General features: G+C 54.9%; 3 protein-coding genes and 1 non-coding gene across 4 annotated transcripts; 1 reads left to right on the top strand and 3 right to left on the bottom strand.

The window, feature by feature from the left end:
- Window positions 1–1,441: 1,441 nt before the first annotated feature.
- Window positions 1,442–10,863, bottom strand: NPFFR1 (neuropeptide FF receptor 1). Its single transcript, XM_063406254.1, has 4 exons — window positions 10,753–10,863; window positions 3,392–3,685; window positions 2,653–2,752; window positions 1,442–2,332 (listed from the first exon to the last, which is right to left on the bottom strand). Exons 2-4 carry the CDS (start codon window positions 3,579–3,581, stop codon window positions 1,537–1,539), a joined length of 1,086 nt encoding a protein of 361 aa, XP_063262324.1. The 5' UTR covers window positions 3,582–3,685; window positions 10,753–10,863; the 3' UTR covers window positions 1,442–1,536.
- Window positions 5,863–15,217, bottom strand: LRRC20 (leucine rich repeat containing 20). The gene is made up of 5 exons (XM_063406255.1): window positions 14,641–15,217; window positions 13,302–13,433; window positions 12,380–12,529; window positions 10,753–10,920; window positions 5,863–7,108 (listed from the first exon to the last, which is right to left on the bottom strand). The coding sequence occupies exons 2-5, from the start codon at window positions 13,369–13,371 to the stop codon at window positions 6,957–6,959; spliced, it is 540 nt and encodes a 179-aa protein (XP_063262325.1). The 5' UTR covers window positions 13,372–13,433; window positions 14,641–15,217; the 3' UTR covers window positions 5,863–6,956.
- TRNAE-UUC (transfer RNA glutamic acid (anticodon UUC)) lies at window positions 14,194–14,265 on the bottom strand. The gene has a single exon. It is a non-coding gene; the product is annotated as a tRNA-Glu (tRNA).
- EIF4EBP2 (eukaryotic translation initiation factor 4E binding protein 2) lies at window positions 14,355–17,749 on the top strand. The gene is made up of 3 exons (XM_063406256.1): window positions 14,355–14,554; window positions 15,224–15,400; window positions 15,482–17,749. The coding sequence occupies exons 1-3, from the start codon at window positions 14,416–14,418 to the stop codon at window positions 15,511–15,513; spliced, it is 348 nt and encodes a 115-aa protein (XP_063262326.1). The 5' UTR covers window positions 14,355–14,415; the 3' UTR covers window positions 15,514–17,749.
- Window positions 17,750–19,652: the final 1,903 nt, after the last annotated feature.

Raw genomic sequence — 19,652 nt, 5'->3', positions numbered from 1 at the left:
GTGTTCCCGCTTTGGAATGGTTCATCCCGGCTGGGAACGGGTGTTCCCGGCTTGGAATGGTTCTTCCCGGCTGGGAACGGGTGTTCCCGGCTTGGAATGGTTCATCCCGGCTGGGAACGGGTGTTCCCGGCTTGGAATGGTTCTTCCCGGCTGGGAACGGGTGTTCCCGCTTTGGAATGGTTCTTCCCGGCTGGGAACGGGTGTTCCCGCTTTGGAATGGTTCTTCCCGGCATGGAACGGGTGTTCCCAGCTTTGAATTGTTCTTCCCGGCTTGGAACGGGTGTTCTCAGCATGGGATGAGTGTTCCTGGCTGGGAACGGATGTTCCCAGCTTGGAATTGTTCTTTCCGGCTTGGAACGGGTGTTCCCAGCATGAAATGAGTGTTCCATGCTGGGAACGGGTGTTCCCGGCTTGGAATGGTTCTTGCCGGCATGGAATGGCCCTGCTCACCATGCCTGCAACAAGATGGGTTGGCATGGACCAGCACGGCATGGTTCTAGCCCAGCTCAGTTCAGCATGGTCCTAGCCCAGCATAGTTCAGCGTGGTTCTAGCCCAGCATAATTCAGCATGGTTCTAGTGCAGCACAGTTCAGCATGGTCCTAGCCCAGCACAGTTCAGCATGGTCCTAGCCCAGCACGGTTCAGCGTGGTCCTAGCCCAGCATAGCTCAGCATTGTTCTAGCCCAGCACAGTTCAGCATGACCACCATGGCAGCAAGTGGTGGTGTGGTCCAGCACAGTGTGATCCTGCCTGGTGGGGCCACAGAAGGGTGGGCTGGCACAATCTGGCGTGATTCTGCCCGGCATAGGTATAACAGCATGAGGTGGCATGGACTGGCATGGCATGGCTTGGTCCTGCATGGCATGGCCACTGCAGTATGGTGGGGTGTGGCCCAGAATGGCCACAAATGCAAGGAGTGGTGATGTCCTGCGTGGCATGGTTTGGTCTAGCAGGGACACAACAGCATGGGATGGCCTGGTCCGGTCCGGCTTGGTCCAGCATGGCCACAGGAGTATGGGATGCCTTGGTACAACACGGCCACAGCATTGCCCATCCACGGAATGGCCACGGGAATGGTCCATTCCCCATGACCACGATAGCATGGAGTAGCATGGCCCAGCACAATGCGGCTCGGTCCTGCCTGGCATGGCTGTGGCAGCGTGGTTTGGCACGATTCCGCATGGCATGGCTTGGTCCAGCACAGCACGGTGCTGCATGCCTCTGCGTGGCGTGGCCAAGCGTGGCACAGGACGGCTCCTTCTCCTGCACCTCTCCTGGATCCCTGCACTCCTGGCCCCATGCCTGGACTGGGGCTGGGTAAAGGGGGCTCTGGCAGGGCCCAGGGGTCTGTGGTGCCAGGGGGGCTCTGCTAGGAACCCTCTGGATGGTGCCGTGGGGGAAATGGAGGAGCCTAACCAGGGACAAGTCATCAGCAGGACACACCTTTATTTTGACGTCTCATGGCCATAAAGTGGCAAATCCCCACTCCTCACCCCACCAGCCCTTGGTCCAGAGTGGCTCGGTGGCCGCGGCTCCTCAGCCGTCCCACGCAGGGACAGCGGTGCGGCGTGGGGCCAGCGGCCCCGGCTTGGGCATGGCCGGCGAGGCGCTGGTTGGCGCCGGGGTGAAGATGCGGTTGCGGGTGCCCGAGAGGGCCCCATGGCCCTGGCTCCGGGGGGTGTAGGGCCTGCGCTGGCCGTGGAGCGAGCAGAGGGGGGCCCTGAAGACCTCCTGGAAGCCCCGGCGGAAGTTCTCGTTGAAGTAGCCATAGATGATGGGATTGGCGCTGCTGTTGAAGAAGGCCAGCCAGTGGGCGAACGGGTAGACGTAGACGGCAAGCAGGCGGAGTTGGCCCTCACTCAGCCGCCCGTAGTCTGTCAGCAGCATCAGCGTCCAGAGGGGCAGCCAGGAGATGGTGAAGAAGAGGGCAACAATGATGAGCATGTTGATGACCTTGGCCTTCCTCCGGGAGATCCTCCTCCCCTCCGGCTCCTCTCCGCCGTGGGCAGGCGCCACTGACTTAAAGAGCTTGAAGGCGATGCGGGCGTACATGATGACGATGAGGGCGAGGGGAGCCACGTAGATGTGGGAGAAGAGGACGGTGGTGTAGATCCTCCTCATCCCCGTCTCGGGCCAGGCCTCCCAGCAGGAGTAGAGAGGGTAGGAGTTGTTGTAGGTGTCCACCATGAAGTGGTGCTCCTCCCTGGTGACAGTCAGGGTGACGGCAGCGGGGCACATGATGAGCAGGGCCAGCACCCAGATGATGGTGATGGTCAGCAGGGCTTTCCTCAGCGTCAGCTTCTGCTGGAAGGGGTGGACGATGCAGCGAAATCTGTGGAAGAACAGCTGGTGGTGGCTTTGGGCACCTGGTGGGGACATCCCTGGGGAAGGAGGGCGGCCAGGACCCAGGGGTGGGAACAGAGGGTGAGGTGGGTTGCTCTTTTGTTGGCAGAGATGTGTTGGTGTTTTCAGCCCAGTGTGGGGAAGGACACCTTGCTGGAATGCCCCGTGGACAGCTCTGTGGTCCTCCTGGAGAGCTGTGACAGGCTCCTGACACTCCCAGGAGCTTCCCCACCATGGGAACCCCACAGGGCACCTGGACCTCATGGAGATTGCTGTTCCCCATGTCCCCACATTCCCGTGCCAACGTACCTCTCCACAGCGATGGCGACCAGCGTGAAAACAGAGGCGGAGACGGACATGCCCTGCACCAGGCCGCTCATTTTGCACATGGTGTTGTCAAAGGGCCAACCTGTGAAGGGACACCGTGGGGGCTGTAGGTGCCTCTGGCTCACCCAGCTCCCTTTAGGTGTCCCCATCCACTGTGTTGTTGCTGTGGGTTGTTGTTAAGTCCCACTCCTAACAGGGGGTTGTATGGAGATAGCCTTTAGCAGCATGGATCCTTGAAGGAGAACCCCAAAACTGGTAAAAAAGATTGGCACATTACACTTTGAAACTGGTGGCTGTCATTTTTTCTACCAGCTTTGGGATCCTCAATCAGAAGGACCTTCATCTTGCTTCTTGACCCTAATACCAAGGCAGTAAATAGATCACGCCCCATAATCAATAAATACAAACCCTGCTCTATGGCCTGGCTGCTGCTGCAGCTGAACCCTCCCAACTCCCTTATCTTTGGAAAGGTCAACAGGCAGAGCTGAGCCAGCACAGGTTGAAGGTGGATGCAGGAAGAATAGGAGGTTTTTTCAGCTTTACTTGGTGAAGAATGGCTGAACTTCAAACAAATATGCAAATGCAGCACTAGGATCAAACTTATTTTACCACAAATGGCCAAAACCTCAAAAAAAAAAAAAAAAAGGATGTTGCCCACTCATGCATGGGGGACATTTTCTCTCTGTTCCTCATGTCTCTCCCCTTCCTGTGCCCTGCTCACCTGTGATGAGGTTGTCCACCAGGGTGGTGGGCATGCAGAAGATGCCCACCAGCAGGTCGCTGATGGCCAGGTTGAGGAGGAACATGTTGGTGACCGTGCGCATCTGGCGGTTCTTCACCACAACGAAGCACACCAGGACATTGCCAATCACACACATGAGGAAGATGAAGGTGTAGGCCAGGATGAACATGAGGGCCACGGGGGAGGAATGCTGGTAGTACGCCAGGAAGGTGTAGTTCTCCCTCAGGAGGTGGCTGGCGCTGGAGTTGGGCCACCAGGTGCCATTGGAAGGGCCTGGGGAAGGGAAGGCAGGAAAATTAAGCTGGGAGAGAATAAAGCAATTTCCCCCCTTTGCTTCTTAGTGCCTCCAGGAGTGGGTTTTCATATTTATTCTGGTGCCCAGACTGGCTGGGACATGTTCTGCTGGACTCATCTTCGTGCTGCAACAAGTCTCCTCCTCCTTGGGTTACACAGCTCAAGGTTCTGCAGCGCCTTGGCTGAATTATTATTTTACATGATTATTGTTTAATACCATTGATGTAATTCTTATTTGAGACAATTATTATTTGATATAATTATTATTTGATATAATTATTATTTGAAATTTTTATTACTTGACAACATTATTATTTGCATCATTCTTTTGATGAGGGATTAGAGCAGCCCAGAAGACATCCTGATCTCATGGGGCCTTGTTTTAGGGATGATGCAAAGAAGACAAATCCACATCCCGACACTCCAATGCTCTGGCCTTATGGGAGCCGTATCCGTATGGTCCCAGTCGCGGCTGGCCTGGGAGCATCCCTGCCCCCGGGTGGCTGCCGCTGCTTCTCCTTGTGCTTCCAAGGTTTACAATTCGATATTCCGCAAAACCGTGTTCTGCCCGGCAAAGCCGCAATCGCCAAGGGAAAGGGGCTGGGGCAGGGGACACCCTCCCCTCCCATCTAAAGCGACAGTCGTCATTCTGATCATTATCTGGGAGCTTCTAGGGAGGCGGGGGTGGCATTTTGCCACTTCGGGGAGCGGGGCTCGGTGCTCCCACCCTCGGGCTTCCCCGGCCGCACGCAGGCGGGGCTGCGGGAGGATGCCGGGCGTGGGCAGGAGCCGCCTGCAGCGGTGACGGGACTGACTCCGGGGGAATCCGGGCTGCAGTGGTGAGACGAGGAAAGGCACATTTCAGCTTTAAGCGCCTGCAGGTCAGCCCTGAGCTGAGACAGCCCTCCAGAGCCGCTGTGTGACGGGCAGCTGGAGCATCCCCCTTTCCCTGTGCCCGTGCCGCTGCTCAGCTTGCCAGCGAGATGCTCTTCCCAGCCGCCGGGACCAGCGGCTTCCCCAAGGTTCCAGCAGGCAGGAGGGCCTTATCCAGCCCCTAACAACCCCGTGCTGGGTGCAGGATTTGGGCAACACATTTCCAGTGGGGATTCAGAAAGGAGCTGGGGGAGGTTGCAGCCGACACAGGAGAAGGAGCCTCGTGGAGGGGCAAGGGAGTAGCGGGAACGAGGGGGCAAGATTCTCTAGATAGTTGGTATCAGATGCATGAACCAGCTTTGTAAGCAGGAGCAATAATAAGACTGTGATGAGATTGCCCAAAGCCTGTGATATTAAGCCTAAAACTTTGCTGGACTTTATCTTTTGGGGTTGCATTGCAGCATGAGCAAGAGGTTGGTATCCTATGGAATTGGAGGTGGTTTTAAAAGCGAGGTGGAAGATGGCCAAAGGAAAATAAGGGGCTGCTGAGCACCCGGCTTGGTGCTGGATGGGTGAATGAGTGGATAGATGGGTGAATGGATGGAGGAACGGATGCATGGATGGATGCAGGTGTCCTCAGTTCAGCATTGACATCTCGGATGTGGTGACAAGGGGATGAGGGGACAGGACGGGGGGCGATGGACCACCTGCCTCTCTGCCTGGCTGTGGGAAACCACCGCAGGGAAAGGCTGGTCTGATGGAATAGGGGGCTGGGATGAGGGGTGGATCGCTTTTTGGGGATAAAATAAATCAGGCTTGGCACTCACCTCCGCCGGTCGGACCCGGCTCCGGGAGCTGCATCGCTGCCATGCAGGGGTTACCGCCAGAGGCGATCTGCTGCCCGGGGAGGGGGCGCAGTCCGCCCCCGTCCCTCCCTCCGTTCCTCCTGCCCGGTCCGGAGCTCCGCGGTGCCGCCGCGCCGGTTGCGGCTGCTCGCCCGCTGCAGCGGAGAAGGGGAGGGGGCGCGGGGGGAAACATCCTCCCATCGCCATGGATACCGGGGCACCCGCCCGCAGCCCCCCGCCATGAGGCAGCGCGGGGGCGGGCAGCCCACCGGGGCAAGGAGAGGGAGAGAGCCGGGGTCTGTGTCCCCTCGCTGCCGCCGAGGTCCCCACACTGATGCTGGCCGGTGTCCCCAGCGGCGCTCCTGTCCATCCCGGGAGGAAAATATAACAGGAGCCTCAAGACGAGTGGGGAGATCCCCTACCCATCAATCCACACACAGGGACAAGCAACACGATGTTTGGGGATGCTGGTGCTGGCTCCAGGCTGCTCCACTCAACCCATAGCTCCTCCAGCATGCCCAACGTCTCTTACCATAACCTTTCACCAAAGTTTGGCAAGTCCAGAAGTCAAATATTTACAAGATTTACCATTCCTGGTTCTCTCCAGCCTGCACACAGCACTGGGAAGTGTTTGTCCCTTAAATACCAAAGGAACAAACAAGGGAGATGTTTAAACAAGGAGTTTTGAGATAACACCTGGGGTTTCTCCCAGGAGTTGGTTTGTTGTTTTTGGTAGTTTTTTGCAGGCAGCCAGCTGCTAAGGGACATGGGTGTGCTTGGCAGTGGCCTCTCTGCCACTGGGAAACCACTCTCCCCAGGACATTTCTTCCTGGGAAGGGAATCAGCACAACTTGAGGACCCCCAGGACCCCAGAGGTGGGCTCACACTTCTGGGGATACCCACGGGGTGAGCAGCGTGTGGGCACCCACTGGCATTGGGTTGCTTTGGTTTCCATGGTGAGAAAACAGAAGGGACAAAAGATTCCTTGGAAAACCAGGATTTTTCCAGGGAGATACTGCTTGGGTCAGGGAGAATCCAGCTGGAGGCTGTGGTGAGCAGCTGTGTGAAGGGGCTTCTTTAACGACAAGGCTGGTAATTTGAATTTAATCAGATACAACCCCCCTGATGTAACAGTAAAGCATTTAATCAGGCACTTGGTACACCACCACGTCAGCAATTCCAGGGAGAACCCTTACAGCCACAGGGATGCCCGCCACCATCCTGGCTGCTCCCCATCACTGCCCACATGGGAGGGTGAACACCCAGATCCCCCCAGCTTTACCCAAACCTCCCACCACAGGTCCTGCAGCTCCTCTGCATCCCCAAAGCACATAAGCAGGAGATTGCCAGGCCTTGGATTTGGCAGAGCCATCCCTTCACGGGGGAGCCCTGCTGCTTGCTTTCAATTTAGGAAAAACGACACGCTGGCTCAGGTTTGGGACAGAAACAGGGGCGTAGCAGGGACTGACCTAAGCCAAACCACTCCTGTGGGCAGTCACCCCTCGGGACAGCTCGGGCACCCTGGGGTCCCATCAGGCTTTAGGGATGGGCTCCTCTGGAGACAGCAGCAGCTCGAAGGGAACGAGGGGCCGGACCAGCAGCCGCACCTCGGGGCCCACCGGGTTGGCCCGCAGGTTGAGGCTCCGCAGCAATGCCATGGAGGCCAATTTATCCGTCGGCACCTCTGCAAACAGAGCACGGAGGTGAGATCCCGCCCTGGGGGGTGGAAGGGATGAAAGCTCCTCCTGATGGACAGCCCGCAGCAAACCCTGCTCCTGCCTGTCTGCAGGCTTTGATCGAAACAGAAACATGGTGAAATATTAATTTATCCAACTGCTCAGGCAAATGGTTGTCGGTCGGACTCGATAGTCTTGGAGGTTTCTCCAACCTAAATGATCCTGTGATTCTACAGAAAGTGGCCTCAAAGTGCAAGCACCAAGATATCCAACATGGGCACTGTCCTCCAGTTCTCCCAGTCCTAATAAAACCCCTGCCGGGACACTAAGTTGGGATGCAAAGACTTATTCCCTGATTTTATCCCCGATGTTGCAATGCCCAGGAGCCCTCTTCAAGCTAACAGGAGGCCACGTGGTCTTTGCCCTTGTTGGATAGGCTGCAAAATGGCTCTGAGCCATCAACAGACACCCTTCTATTTTGCAATTTCCATGAATTTGGGTGTTTTCCTTTCAAAAACATTACATTTACAAACCGTGCACTAAAAACAAAGGTGCAGCTCAGCTGGATGGTCCCAGTGTGAATCCAGTGAGAGCAGAGGAATGAGACTGGTATGAAAACCTAACCATTAGGCTCATTAAAAGGTGATAGATTTTGCTACAATTCTCAATATTTTGGGCTTGCAAAGCCCACCTGCCTGATTTACCTAAACCAATTTCTTTTTAATTTGGCCAGCAAAATGACAAGAGCCTTTTATATCCCAGCTTCTGTTTCCTCTGCCAGCACCTTATGCAGAATTGCTGTGTTGTAATTATATCTGGTGGATGATGATGTGATTTTTTTAACCATTAAGCTGATTTTGTGCTGGAAAAAACCTCAAACAGTTCGATGCCTTTGTTTTTTCCCTTTTTCTCCTTCAGAAAATGTTGCTATTTTCCATAAACAAATTCCCTAGGAGTGCATATCTCATCAGGCAGAGCTTCACATGAATTTTTTTAATAACTCTTCTTCATGGTAGATTTGTTTACTGCCATTCCCCCATATCACTTTGCTTGGTTTTTTTTTCCTTCAAGCACAAAAGTAATATTTTTTCATAGATCTTTCCATTTAATCATCTTCTAACACAGTGGAGAATAAGAAGTTTAATCATTCTCTTAAGCAGCATGATAAAGTTAAAAGTGCTTTCACTCATTTTGCTTCAGTTAGGGAGTTTAGTAAAGTATTTTGGGGACCAAGACCTTCTCAGGCTGGGAACAGCTCGGCTCTGCACCTTAATTCCAGGTAAGGAGCAGTGACTCACCCCTGGCATGAAGGGACAGGCAGGGCACATGGTGCAGCCTATAGCTGTAGGGTTGTTGTGAGCCACAAATTCCTCTAAAAACAACCCAAAACATCACTTGCTGCCTTCCCAATGGATGAGGCGCTTGCATTTGAGCCTAAATTATTCATGCTGGCTTCACCAGCTAAGCAAAAAACAGGGAGGGAAAAGGTTTCTACATAACTAAAGCAGAATGTGACAGTAAGTGAGTGACACCATAGTGGAATGGTCTGGGTTGGAAGGACCTTAAAGCTCATCCAGTTCACCCCTGGACAAAGGCAGGGACACTTTCCACTATCCCAGGTTGCTGTAAGCCCCATCCAGCCTGGCCTTGGACACTTCCAGAGATCCACAGTGTCTCTGTGGATCTCTGTCTCATCACCCTCACAGGGAAGAATTTCTTCCCAACATCCCATCTAACCTTACTCTGAGTTTGAGACCATCCCCCTTTGTCCCATCTCAACATTCTGAGGAGGACAAAATTACCGCAGTTGCCTCCAGCAGTGACCTCCCCAGCCTTGGCAGCAATCTCAACATCATCCCTATTAAACCATTAATCAAGGAATAAGGGAAAGAGAAGCTGCAGCTCCAGGCACCAAAACATCCCCGTGGATTTGGGAGCTTGAAATGCTGATTTGATACAACCCTAATTATCGGGGAAAGAGTTAAAAGCACTGACAGTAATATATACATAATTACAGTCCAGGGTTAAGAGCTTATTTAGATGAAAAGGGTGTCTTGTGGCACTAAATGTCTCCTTTCACAGAGCCCACAGGCTCCAGGCAGGCACTAATTAATATCCTGTCACTCCTGTTCCCCTTTGGAAAACATTACCCACCACTTGCAGCTCAATGTGTCTTAGGAGGGCATTCAGCTGTTTCAGCAGGAGATTTTAAATCAGGTTTGCAGCCCTGGCAGGAGCTTGTCCAGCATCCCTGGGATGGCACAGGAGGACAGGCAGGACTGGCACAGCACCACAAACAAGGGGATCTGCAACCAACACAAGCTTACGTGCAGGGGAGCCTGGAACCTATTTGGGAAGGGCTGGTAGGAGCAGTGTGATTGCCCAGGTTTTTGTTTCATTGGAAAAAATGGGCTGAACCCCCCCGGCTTTCTGGTCTCTACCTCTTCCCTTTCCAGAAAATGTGTAAAATAATCTCACGTCACCTATTTCTGCAGCCAGGCAGCGTCGTGTGCACTACTCAGACATTGCCCTAGCTTGAAACTGTTAAATTTTACTCTGTTTTTATTTTCCCCACATCTGAAGGACACGTCCCAGCCGAGGGGAGCCTGGTGGGAGGTGACCTGGCAGCCTTGTTCTCCTCCCAGCCCAGGATCAATCCAGCTGGGTGCAACCCTGGATGCAGCCTTTCCTCCCTGCATTTTAACAGGGAAAAAGGCACCAAAAAGCTGCCTTTCTTTCTTGCAGCACCCTGCTTGCACAAACAAGTGGGGGAAATGCTGTTTGGAGACCAGGTCGGATTGAAATCAGCCAATTAAAAAGTGATGGAGGGAGCTAAAGGTGAGACAGCTCTCTCTGGGAGGCGGGAGAGAAGAAGAGGGTGAGGAAAAGCCTTGAATTTCTCTGGCTCCCGTGGAAGCAGTTTTTTAATTCCAGTGTTTCCACAGGCACAGCCAGGGAGCAGCTGATGTGAGGCTGTTAATAAACCTCGTGTTGCAGGGAGCAGCTTTCCCAGCAGCAGCTGAAGCAACCCCAGATAAAACAGCAAAATTGAGTGGACTCGGATGTTCACCTCCCTGGGGGTCCGTGGGGGCTGTGGGATGCTCCAGTCCGAGCTCTTTGAAAGCTGCCTCCTAAACAAATCCTTTTTTATCTGTGTACAACAGCTGCCCCTTTTGCCCAGCTTTTGGAGACTCCAAAGCCTCCAGCTTTTGCACATGAAAGGTTTTCCTGCTGCTGCAGGGCTGAGCATCTCCTACCATTCCTTTGGTTTTATTTTTAGGGTATTTTGTAGTGTTAAACAGCTCCTGTTCGTTCTGGGAAATGTTCAGGTGGGCTCGTGAGATTGCTTAGCCTGGCAGCAAACATCCCGGCCCAGTTGCAGAACCACTGGTTGCTGGTTCTGCAACCAGCACTGGTTTTTCGATGAAATCTGGGGATTGTGGGTCACCCTGGCTGGAGTTGCCTTTAAAAGCTACACCCATCCCAGCGTGGAGAATAGTGCAGCTCAAATGAGGCTGTGAAAACACCGGGAAAGGCAAATGGCTAAGCAGACTCTGATTATTTAGCATCATCCCTCGGGTGATGCTAAATCACTTTTTTTTTTTTTTTTTTTTCTTTTCTTTTTTTTCCAGTGGGAAATTTTCCTCCTCACCTGCGATCTCGTTCTCTTGCAGGTCGATGGTCTCCAGGGCGGGGACGGTGGCCAGGGGCTCCGGGAAGCGGCGGAACCTGTTGCGGGAGAGGTCGATGGCCCGGAGGTGCAGCAGGGATGTGATTTCCTCGGGCAGGCGGTGCAGGTAATTGCCCGCCAGGTTGAGCTCTGGCAAGAGAGAAGGGAGGTGGTGGGATCCAGGGTAAAAGATGGGAAAATAGCTAATGCACGGCTTGATTTACAGCTTCTGTCCCCGTGGACTGCCAGGTCCATCAGTGGGATTCCAGCTCCAAAAATTGGGGCGCCTTTTTTTTTTTTTTTTCCCCCCCTGTTTTCCGTGGTTGCCATTGTAGATTTGCCTGCTGGGAATACCACATTTAGGAGTGATGTTTTTGTTGGTTTCCTAGTGAAACTGGGCAGCCTTTGCAAGCAGGATCTGTAAAAAATAAGGAATATTTCCTCAGTGCGATTATCTCCCCAATGGACTTTTGTCATGGCTTAAGGCTAGCTCTCTATATTCATGTGCCTGAACCCCTTCTGAGGAATAAATGGAATGGTGGAAGAAAGGTCATTAGATGTGAAAAATACCTATTTTTCACAGTTTACCAATCTGTGATGCTTTCCCGCCCCAGAAATGAGCTCCTGTGGGGTTAGGAGCAGCACTCCTGGGGCCAGAACTCAAATCCCGCTGTCCCAGCGCCCTTCTCCAGTGACACAGGGCTTTCAGCACTATAAATACCCACACAAGCTGCCCTACCCCTGCTAATGCCTGGTATTTATAGGTGCTGCCTTATTCAGCCTGTCCCCAGCCCTGGGGCATCTGTTCCTGCTGAGACCCAGCACAGTTCATGGCCAGAGTGATTGGCTCACTGGTGGAGCAAAGCCCTTGCTGAGAAACAAGGTCTTTTTTTTTTTCCCTTCAGGGCTTCTTGTGCTGTCTAGAAAATGAAAATTGATTTCCTGTGCTCGATGTGTTTTCTTTCCCCAGCCCAGGGGTGCTCTCACAGATGATGCTCTGGCTCCAGAACAAGGGAAGCCTCCCCAGGCAACCACCACAGTGGCATTTGTGTGGTACATTGTAGCAACAAAATTGATTTTAGAAGCTGCCAGAGCATCCTCAGTGCAGTCCTCAGTGTTCAATACCGTGGTGCTGGATGCTCTGGATGCTTGAATGGCCATTTTTTAGCGGACTAGCCTCTGGCTGCTTTTTCTGGGCTCCCCAGGGAGGTGTCCCTGTGGCGCAGATGATCATTCCCATCTCCTGCAGCGATTAACTCTCACTGATGTCTCACATGAGACTAATTACTCAGCACAGCCTGGATTGTCCGGTCCCTTCCAAGCCCCGTTGTTATCCCCAAGATGTCTTTCCTGTCCTCCTCCATCCTCAGCCCCATCCCTGGAGGAGCTGCAGGGTGATGAGTGACCAGTTTGGAAGGGTGGGTGAGAGCAGAACCTGTACTCTCCTTCAAGGGACAGAAAGTATAAGGAAAAATGGATTTTTTGGGATCTGAACTAATGCTTGCAATGAGGTGTGAGTTCAGGGGAGACTCTTGGGTGCTTTGCCACCTCTGCAGCGACCTGGGGGCTACTGGAGTGTCCCAGAGGATTGGCAGTGGCAGTCCCTTACCTGTCAGCTGGCTGAAGGTGGTGACAAATCGGCTGGTGATGGACTTGAGCTCGTTGTTGGCCAGGGAGATGCGATGGATCCCCTCGGTGACGCTCCTCATGGCTTTGTAGATCCCAACGGGGAAGGTCATCAGTTTGCAGTTGGCCAGATCTGCGCACAGAGAGACCCAGGCAAGGGTCTGATACCTTCAGTCATCCTGCTCCCCTGTGTCCCTAATTCCCTGGGGGTAGCTGAGCAGAGCAGGGATGCCCCTGGGCATGCTCCTGGCTGGATTTCTCACAGTCATGGGCAGTTGTCCCATGGCAAGGGGTGGAGAGGGAAAAATATTTGGTTGTGCTTCTCACCTTCTTGTTTTGTCCTGAGTTGTTTCTGTTTCCCCTCCCAGGAGACACCAGGGATGGAAACCCTGTATCCCAGCCCTAGGATGGGCTCTGCTTCCTGCCCCCTCCCCAAAGCCACTGCAGGGGCTGATGGAGCCAGCTGCATCCTCCCACGTCTCCCTCAGGAGGATGTGGAGAGCCTGACCGATGAAGTTCCAGCTCCTGACATACGCTGGTTTATATCCCAGGACTGGGAATCCAGTGGGAATAAAAATGAGTGGCTTTCATTTCTCTCCTTTTCTGCACCTTGCTCTTGGAAATGGGGAAATCGCAGGAAAACACAAATCTGACAAGGCAACATGGGGAAAAACCTGCTCCTGCTCCTGCTCCCAGGAGGGACACATCCCAGGGGATTATGTAAACCTGCTCTAACTTGCGGGACCGAGGGCCCTTTGGGGGAGCCTTTCTCTTCTCCAGAACCGCGGGGAGGGAACGCCGACAGCTTTTTTTAGACTGTGGCAGTGAAAAACTGAGCTCTGCTCCCGGATACCCGATCCTTGTCCGGGCCCCGAGCGGGAGCCGGGACGGAGCGCCGGGCTTACCCAGGGAATCCGTTTTGTTCTCCACCGTGTCGTTCACCTTCCTGGCCACCCGGGCCACCGCCTCGCCCATCCTCCTGTGCAGGCGGGCGGCCGCTCCCGCCGGGAATGCGCCTCGGACCGGGGGATCCAGGGCTGGAGGGAGAAACCAGCCACTCTGGCCTCTGGGAGAGGGATACTAAAAATAGCTGACAGGATCAGTGTTCCCAGGAGAGGGAGGGAGGCTGTGCTGGGGCTGGCATGTCCCTCAGGGGTGAGATTCCCAGCTTTGCAGGGTGCTGCTTATGGGGTATGGAGATGCATCCTATTCCCTGGCTTGGGGTATGGCGATGTATCCCCTTTCCTGGTGTAGGATATGGGGATGTATCCCCTTTCTTGGTGTGGGATATGGGGATTCATCTCCTTCTTGGTTTGGGAAATGGGGATGCATCCCTTTTCCTGGTCTGAGATATTTGGATGTATCCCCCTTCCTGGTATTGGATATGCCATTTTCCCAGTTTGGGATATGGGCATGAATCCTGTTCCCTGGTTTGGGATATTGGTGTGGGTGGGGATGCATGTCCTTTCCTGGTTTGGCATAAGGGGATGCAACCCATTTCCTCATTTGGGATATAGGGATCCATGCCCTTTTCCTAGTTTGGGAAATGGAGATGAATGCTATTCCCTGGTATGGGATGTGGGGATACCAACTCTTTCTGGGTTTGGGATATGGAAATGAATGCTATTCCCTGCTATGGGGATACAATCTGTTTCTGGGTTTGGGATATGTGGATGTATTCCGGTGATTAATTCATCTCGGTATAGCCAAAACATTTGGGCCGAAGGAACCATGGACAGGACAGAGTAGCAGGGCGCCACCCCTCTGCCCTCCACACCCCGCCAAAAAAGCTCCAGCTTCCCACGCCGGGAGTCGAACCCGGGCCGCCTGGGTGAAAACCAGGAATCCTAACCGCTAGACCACGTGGGAGGCGCGGGCAGGGCGGCGTGGCGCGGCGCCTGCCCCCTGGCGGCGGCGGGCGGGGCCGGGCGGGCCGGGGGCGGGGCCGGCCCGGGGCGGGGCGGGGCCGCTCCGCCCGCGCCGCTCGGCGGGGACAAAGCGCGGCGCCGAGCGGGGGCCATGTCGTCCGCAGGCGGCCGCCAGCCAAGCCAGAGCCGGGCCATCCCCACCCGCACCGTCACCCTCAGCGACGCCGCGCAGCTCCCCGCCGACTACTGCACCACCCCCGGCGGGACGCTCTTCTCCACCACGCCGGGAGGTAAAAGCGTCGCGCCCGCCGGGGCCTCCGGGGGAGCGCGCCCGGGCCAGCCCGCCAGCCCCGAGCGCCGCGTGTCGCGGGCGTACCGTGCCTAGCGCGCCTCTATCCCCTCGCTGTGGTGTTGATACGCAGCGCCTGCCGCCCGCTCTCCTCGCCGCACACGCGTGCAGATGAGTTTATTATTTCTCCGGGAGCGCGGAGGGTCCCGGCGGGGCGGCAGCTGGATCCCCGGACGGGTCGGCAGGAAGCTCCCGGTGGGACGCGGGCGCTGGAGGGGGGTCGGTGCCCCGGCCCTACCCCGCCTCGGCAGCGCGGGGTCGTGCCCTGCCTCCTGTGCAGGAGAGCGGGACACGTGGTATTCCGGGGTGCCGCTTCCATCGGCATCCCCGGGACGCGCTCCCAGCCCTGCCTTGAGTTTGCCAGGTCTCTGCGCCGGGCAGCGTTGATCTCCCCGGGACCCAGCTGCCGCCGGGCTGTTTGGGCAGCGGCGAATTATCGCCTGTCGTGCCCAGATAAGGGCGAGCAGAGCGGCGGCGCGCACCCCCCAGCCCTCCCCGCCGATCTTTGGCGGAGAACCTTGGCCAGGGAACCCGTCCCGCCGGGAAACTCCTTCGGCAAACAAGCGCTGCCGAACCGGATTCCCCCACTCTCCTCCCGTCCTCCCCCCAGGCACCCGGATCATCTACGACCGCAAGTTCCTGCTGGACCGCCGCAACTCCCCCATGGCCAAGACCCCGCCTTGTCACCTCCCCAATATTCCCGGCGTCACCAGCCCCGGCGAGGCCGGCGAGGAGCCCAAAGCGGACGCCACCAGCTTAAACCACCAGGAGGGCAAACCATCCATGGGTAAGGGACTCCGGGGTGGGACAGGAGGGATTTGGGGTGGAGGATGACACCCCTAACACTGCTCTCCTTGCCTCTTGCCAGGGGACGATGCTCAGTTCGAGATGGATATCTGAGCGGGAACCACGGAGAGGCAGCGACTCCCCAGACCTGTGCACCCCCCATTCGGCTCAGCAGGATCCGTCCCGGCGAGGGGGAGGTGGCAGCGGTCCCCACCAGCGTCCCCTCCCTGCCTCCTCCTCCTCCTCTTTTTTGGAGGGAGTGCAGCTCTGTCTTCTCCGCCTTTGCCGGTGACCAGTCCCAGCATGTGCCAGACGGAGCATCCCTTCTGGATCCGGCCCTATTCCTCCTCTTCCATCTGGCCAGCAGCCTCATCTCTACCAGGCTTCTTTTTAAAACATCCCTTTGCCTCTTTTGCTGCCTCGTGCCCCCCACTAAAATTCCCCTCTTGTTACCCAAACCTCCCATTGCCAGCAGCTCAGTGTTCTGGAGCTCTGTTGCCCCCTTTGCCCCCTTCTCCTGGAAAATTTGGGCAGCCTGGGAGGAGGAGGGGGAAACGTCACTTCTAAAATCATGCACCTGTTTGCACCCTGGGGAGGGTGTTTTTTGAGTTTCCCTGGGATGTGCTGGCATTCAGCGAAGGACAACATTGGGAGCGTTTCCTTCGGTGCGCCAGGGATCTGATGTAGTCCCTGATGGAATCAGCCAGCATGTCCACATCTCTCCTACCTGGATTTCTTCCATCTTGGTCTTCCAGCCAGGGGCTGTGTCCCCCACCCACCAGCTAGGACTCACAGCAATGTAGCCATATAGTATAAAACCCCCTTGTTTTTATTTTTGGTACTAAAAAGGGGCACTTTACCCCCAACAACTTCTGGGCTGGGGCTGAGAGCCTCTGGGAAAGTGCTTTGTAGTGCTTGGGGTTTTTTTTACTCCCCAGCCCTTTAAAATGTGAATCCCACAGGGGGGAGATCCCTCTGGCACCGTTGGATGTCTCAGGAATCACTGGGTGTCCCTGGGGGCTGTGGGGGCTCGCCAGACACCACAGGGATGGGGCGCTCTCCTTGCAGGGTGCTGCCATCGATGCCATCCTTTGCTCAGTTTTCAGGGTGGGATTTCTCCCAGCCAGATCATGCTGTCGTGGATAAAGCATTTTCACGCTAACCTCCCCTTTGCCAGCTGGCATGTCGTGGCCATCTTGAACCTCCCCTGGAGATGGGATTTATTTTTCCCCCTCTCTCCATGCGACTCTTGCCCTGGGCAAGGCCCTGCGTGGCTGCAGCGGTGTCAGGCCGTGTCCCCCAATCCCACCAGCCCCCCAGTTTTGATTTTTTTACTGCCTGTTGGGAGCCATCACCAGCTCCACAATCTTCTCAAGTGCCATTTTATCAGCCCCCACCTGAGTGCCTGCTCCATCCATCCTCCCTCCCTCGCCAGGGTCGCCCCCACCTCAGTACCCAGCCCTGGGGGGACCCGTGCTGGGGAGGGGACACCCCACAGGCTTTGTGCACTTTCCATCCTGTAATTTATTTCTCTAGGTGTGTTCGGCACGGGGCAGTGCTGGTGGCGAGCTCCCATCTTCCAGCTGCTTTTTTTTTTCCACAAGGAGGGGGCTGCCCCTCGTTTCGGGCGGTAGGGGGAGGAAGAAGCAAAAGCACAACCCCAGGGAATGGGTTGTCTTTCCCATCCTCTCCCTGGTGTGGGAGGTGAGGTGAAGGCAGCAGCCCGGCCGCCGTGGGCGCACGAGTGAGTGAGTGTGAGTAGCAATATGTACATGCGTGTGGGTGGGTGGTGGTGAGACACACACAAATATATATATTATATAGAAATGAATATATTTTCCTTGAAGCGAAGATCCTAGGAGGTCAGTTAGGCCCTCGGATCAAGGGAGGGGCAGGGGCAGGGGGTGAGGACATCCTTGGCCAAGCAGGGACGGCCACTGTGGTTGCAGGGACCTGGCGCCCTCAGCACAGCTGCTCGTTTTGGGAAACCTCCTCTGCTAGCCAGAAAGAATTAGACCATATCCAAGGACAACGTGACTTAATGGACAGGAGCTGGAGGGAAACCTTGTTGTTGTTTATTTTTTTTCTCTAAATGCCCCCTTTCCCAACCTCCTTGTGTCTCCGTTCCCCATCCCAACAATTTTCTCCCGGTTCCCTTTTGTAAGCGGGCTTGGGGCTGAGCAGGGAGGGAGTGCCTGGCCTCGCTGGGGCGTTCCTCTGCTAGTCAGGGGATCCATTTGGGATTTCTCTTGGTTTTTACCGTCCCTTCAAGCAGGTGTTTGGGAGGAGAAAAGCTCTCGCCAGTGGTTGCTGATACAGTGAGATCAATAAAGATTTTGGTTCTTCTAAATCAAGGTGATTTGGACTGTGATTCAGGGGGCGGGGAGGATTTTCCTTTCCCTTTGGAGCAGACTCCCATCATGGGCTGTCTCCCAGTCATGCCCAGAGAGCAGGGAAGGGTCAAACCCAGACCCAGCAGCTGAGGGTTAAATTGTAAAATGTCACACAAAGAGAAGCCTGATGTTCTCATAGATCTCCCATGTGCAAAACTGCCCCAAACTGATCATTTGTTCTGTCTCCAGTGGCTGCCTCATCCCTGGATGTCTTTAGGGCCAGGTTGGATGGGACCTGGAGCAACCTAGTCTAGTGGAAGGTGTCCACCAACATTGGCCTTGAACCCTTCAGGAACAGGACACCATTAATCTGTGTTAATATATTACACTGTAATATGTATTTAATTTTTTTAAACCAGGTCAGACTCTTCTATACCATCCACTGTAATTGAGGAGGGGTCTGAAGAGTCTTTTCCCCCACTAGGGCAGTGACAGGATGTCTGTCCCCTCCCTCTGGCTACAGAGGGTGCCCCCAAAGTTTTGTGGGGCCACCAGCATCCCTTGGGGATGCATCCCTTGAGGACACCTCAGCTCTATGTGTGAAATACCACAGCAGCACACCACATTCCCACAGCATTCAGATCCCAGGGGCAAAGCCAGGAGGGCGTTTCCAAGGGTTTGGAAGGGCCTCTTGGAGCACCCTGGTTTGGCAGCACTCGGTCCTGCCATGACCTCCCGTGGATTCTGCTCATATTGCAGCAGTTTAATTCTGCAGTGTCAGGGAAATTTGGAGTGTGCGTACGGAGAGGAACACGACGAGAAAAATTGCTGATGAGGCATTTGGGGAGCTTCTTTTCCCTGGTTCTTGTTTTGCCCATGCAATGCCAGTGACAAATGGCTCCCTCCCAAATTTTGGGGTGTTTTTTATGTGTTAATCCCAGCTACTGAAGCTCCTATTGTGAGGGGTTTGTGTGTGTGACCCTGGGTTTTGGTGTACTCCTCCCTAAGGAGCTTCCAGATGCTAATTTGGGATCTTAAAATAGAGAATTAAAAAAAAAATCAAATTTTGCAGTTATAAAATTTCAGCCTAGGACTGTAAGTGCAGCAGAGCAGCTGAGGGCAGGGTATTTTGGCTGAGCTGGATGCTGGGAGCCTGGCTAGGATCTCAGATCCCTATGAACAAACTTTCCAGCCCTTCTTTCCAGCTGTTACCATTTTCGGACTAGCTCTGGGCTGCGTTTACATTCCTGGCCCTCCTTCCCAGTGCCAGTGAACGTGTTAATGCCGTTTTTCTCCTTTTCCTTCACCCTGCTGGTGTCCTATAAACACGGATTTGGAGCAGCACGGCAGCCGTGGATGGTGCTGGGTGTGGGCAAGGCTGGGGTGGCTCAGAGGGAGGTGGGGTTGGGGTCCTACCTGAGAGAGCCACTGTTTAAACCCAAACGGAATGTGGGAAGGCAGGTGGGAGCTGAAAGGGTTGGGGTTTTACAGATTAGCTAAAATAGCATCTTTGCTTGGCAGTGAGGGAAGCCTGGAGTCGCCTGATGGATTCACTCTGTGCCGTGATGGACCCTGGGCAGGAGATGAGCAGAGCTGGGTGTGGACCTGCTGGTACTGGTGAAGCCATGGCAAGAGTCCACCACGGTGCCTGTAGGGTGCTGGGCAGCAGCCTGAGGGGCAGCAGCCTCATTCCCCACGAGTCTGAGTGGCCTGGAAAAGGAAGGATGACTCTGAGAATTTGGGGTCTGGAGCCGCCCTGATGTTTTCCTGATGGAGATAGGCTGGGAGAGCAGGAGGTGTTCATGTGGAAAAGGCTCCAGAGAGACCTTACACCCCTTCCAGTGCCTACAGGGGCTCCAAGAGAGCTGGAGAGGGATTTTGGACAAGGGTGTGGAGTGCCAGGATGAAGGGGAATAGTTT

The sequence above is a fragment of the Prinia subflava genome, chromosome 9 (assembly GCF_021018805.1).
Source record: "Prinia subflava isolate CZ2003 ecotype Zambia chromosome 9, Cam_Psub_1.2, whole genome shotgun sequence".
Lineage (NCBI taxonomy): Eukaryota > Metazoa > Chordata > Aves > Passeriformes > Cisticolidae > Prinia > Prinia subflava.
The sequence above is the reverse complement of the archived record's forward strand: the minus strand, read 5'-3'. Positions and strand labels throughout refer to the sequence as shown.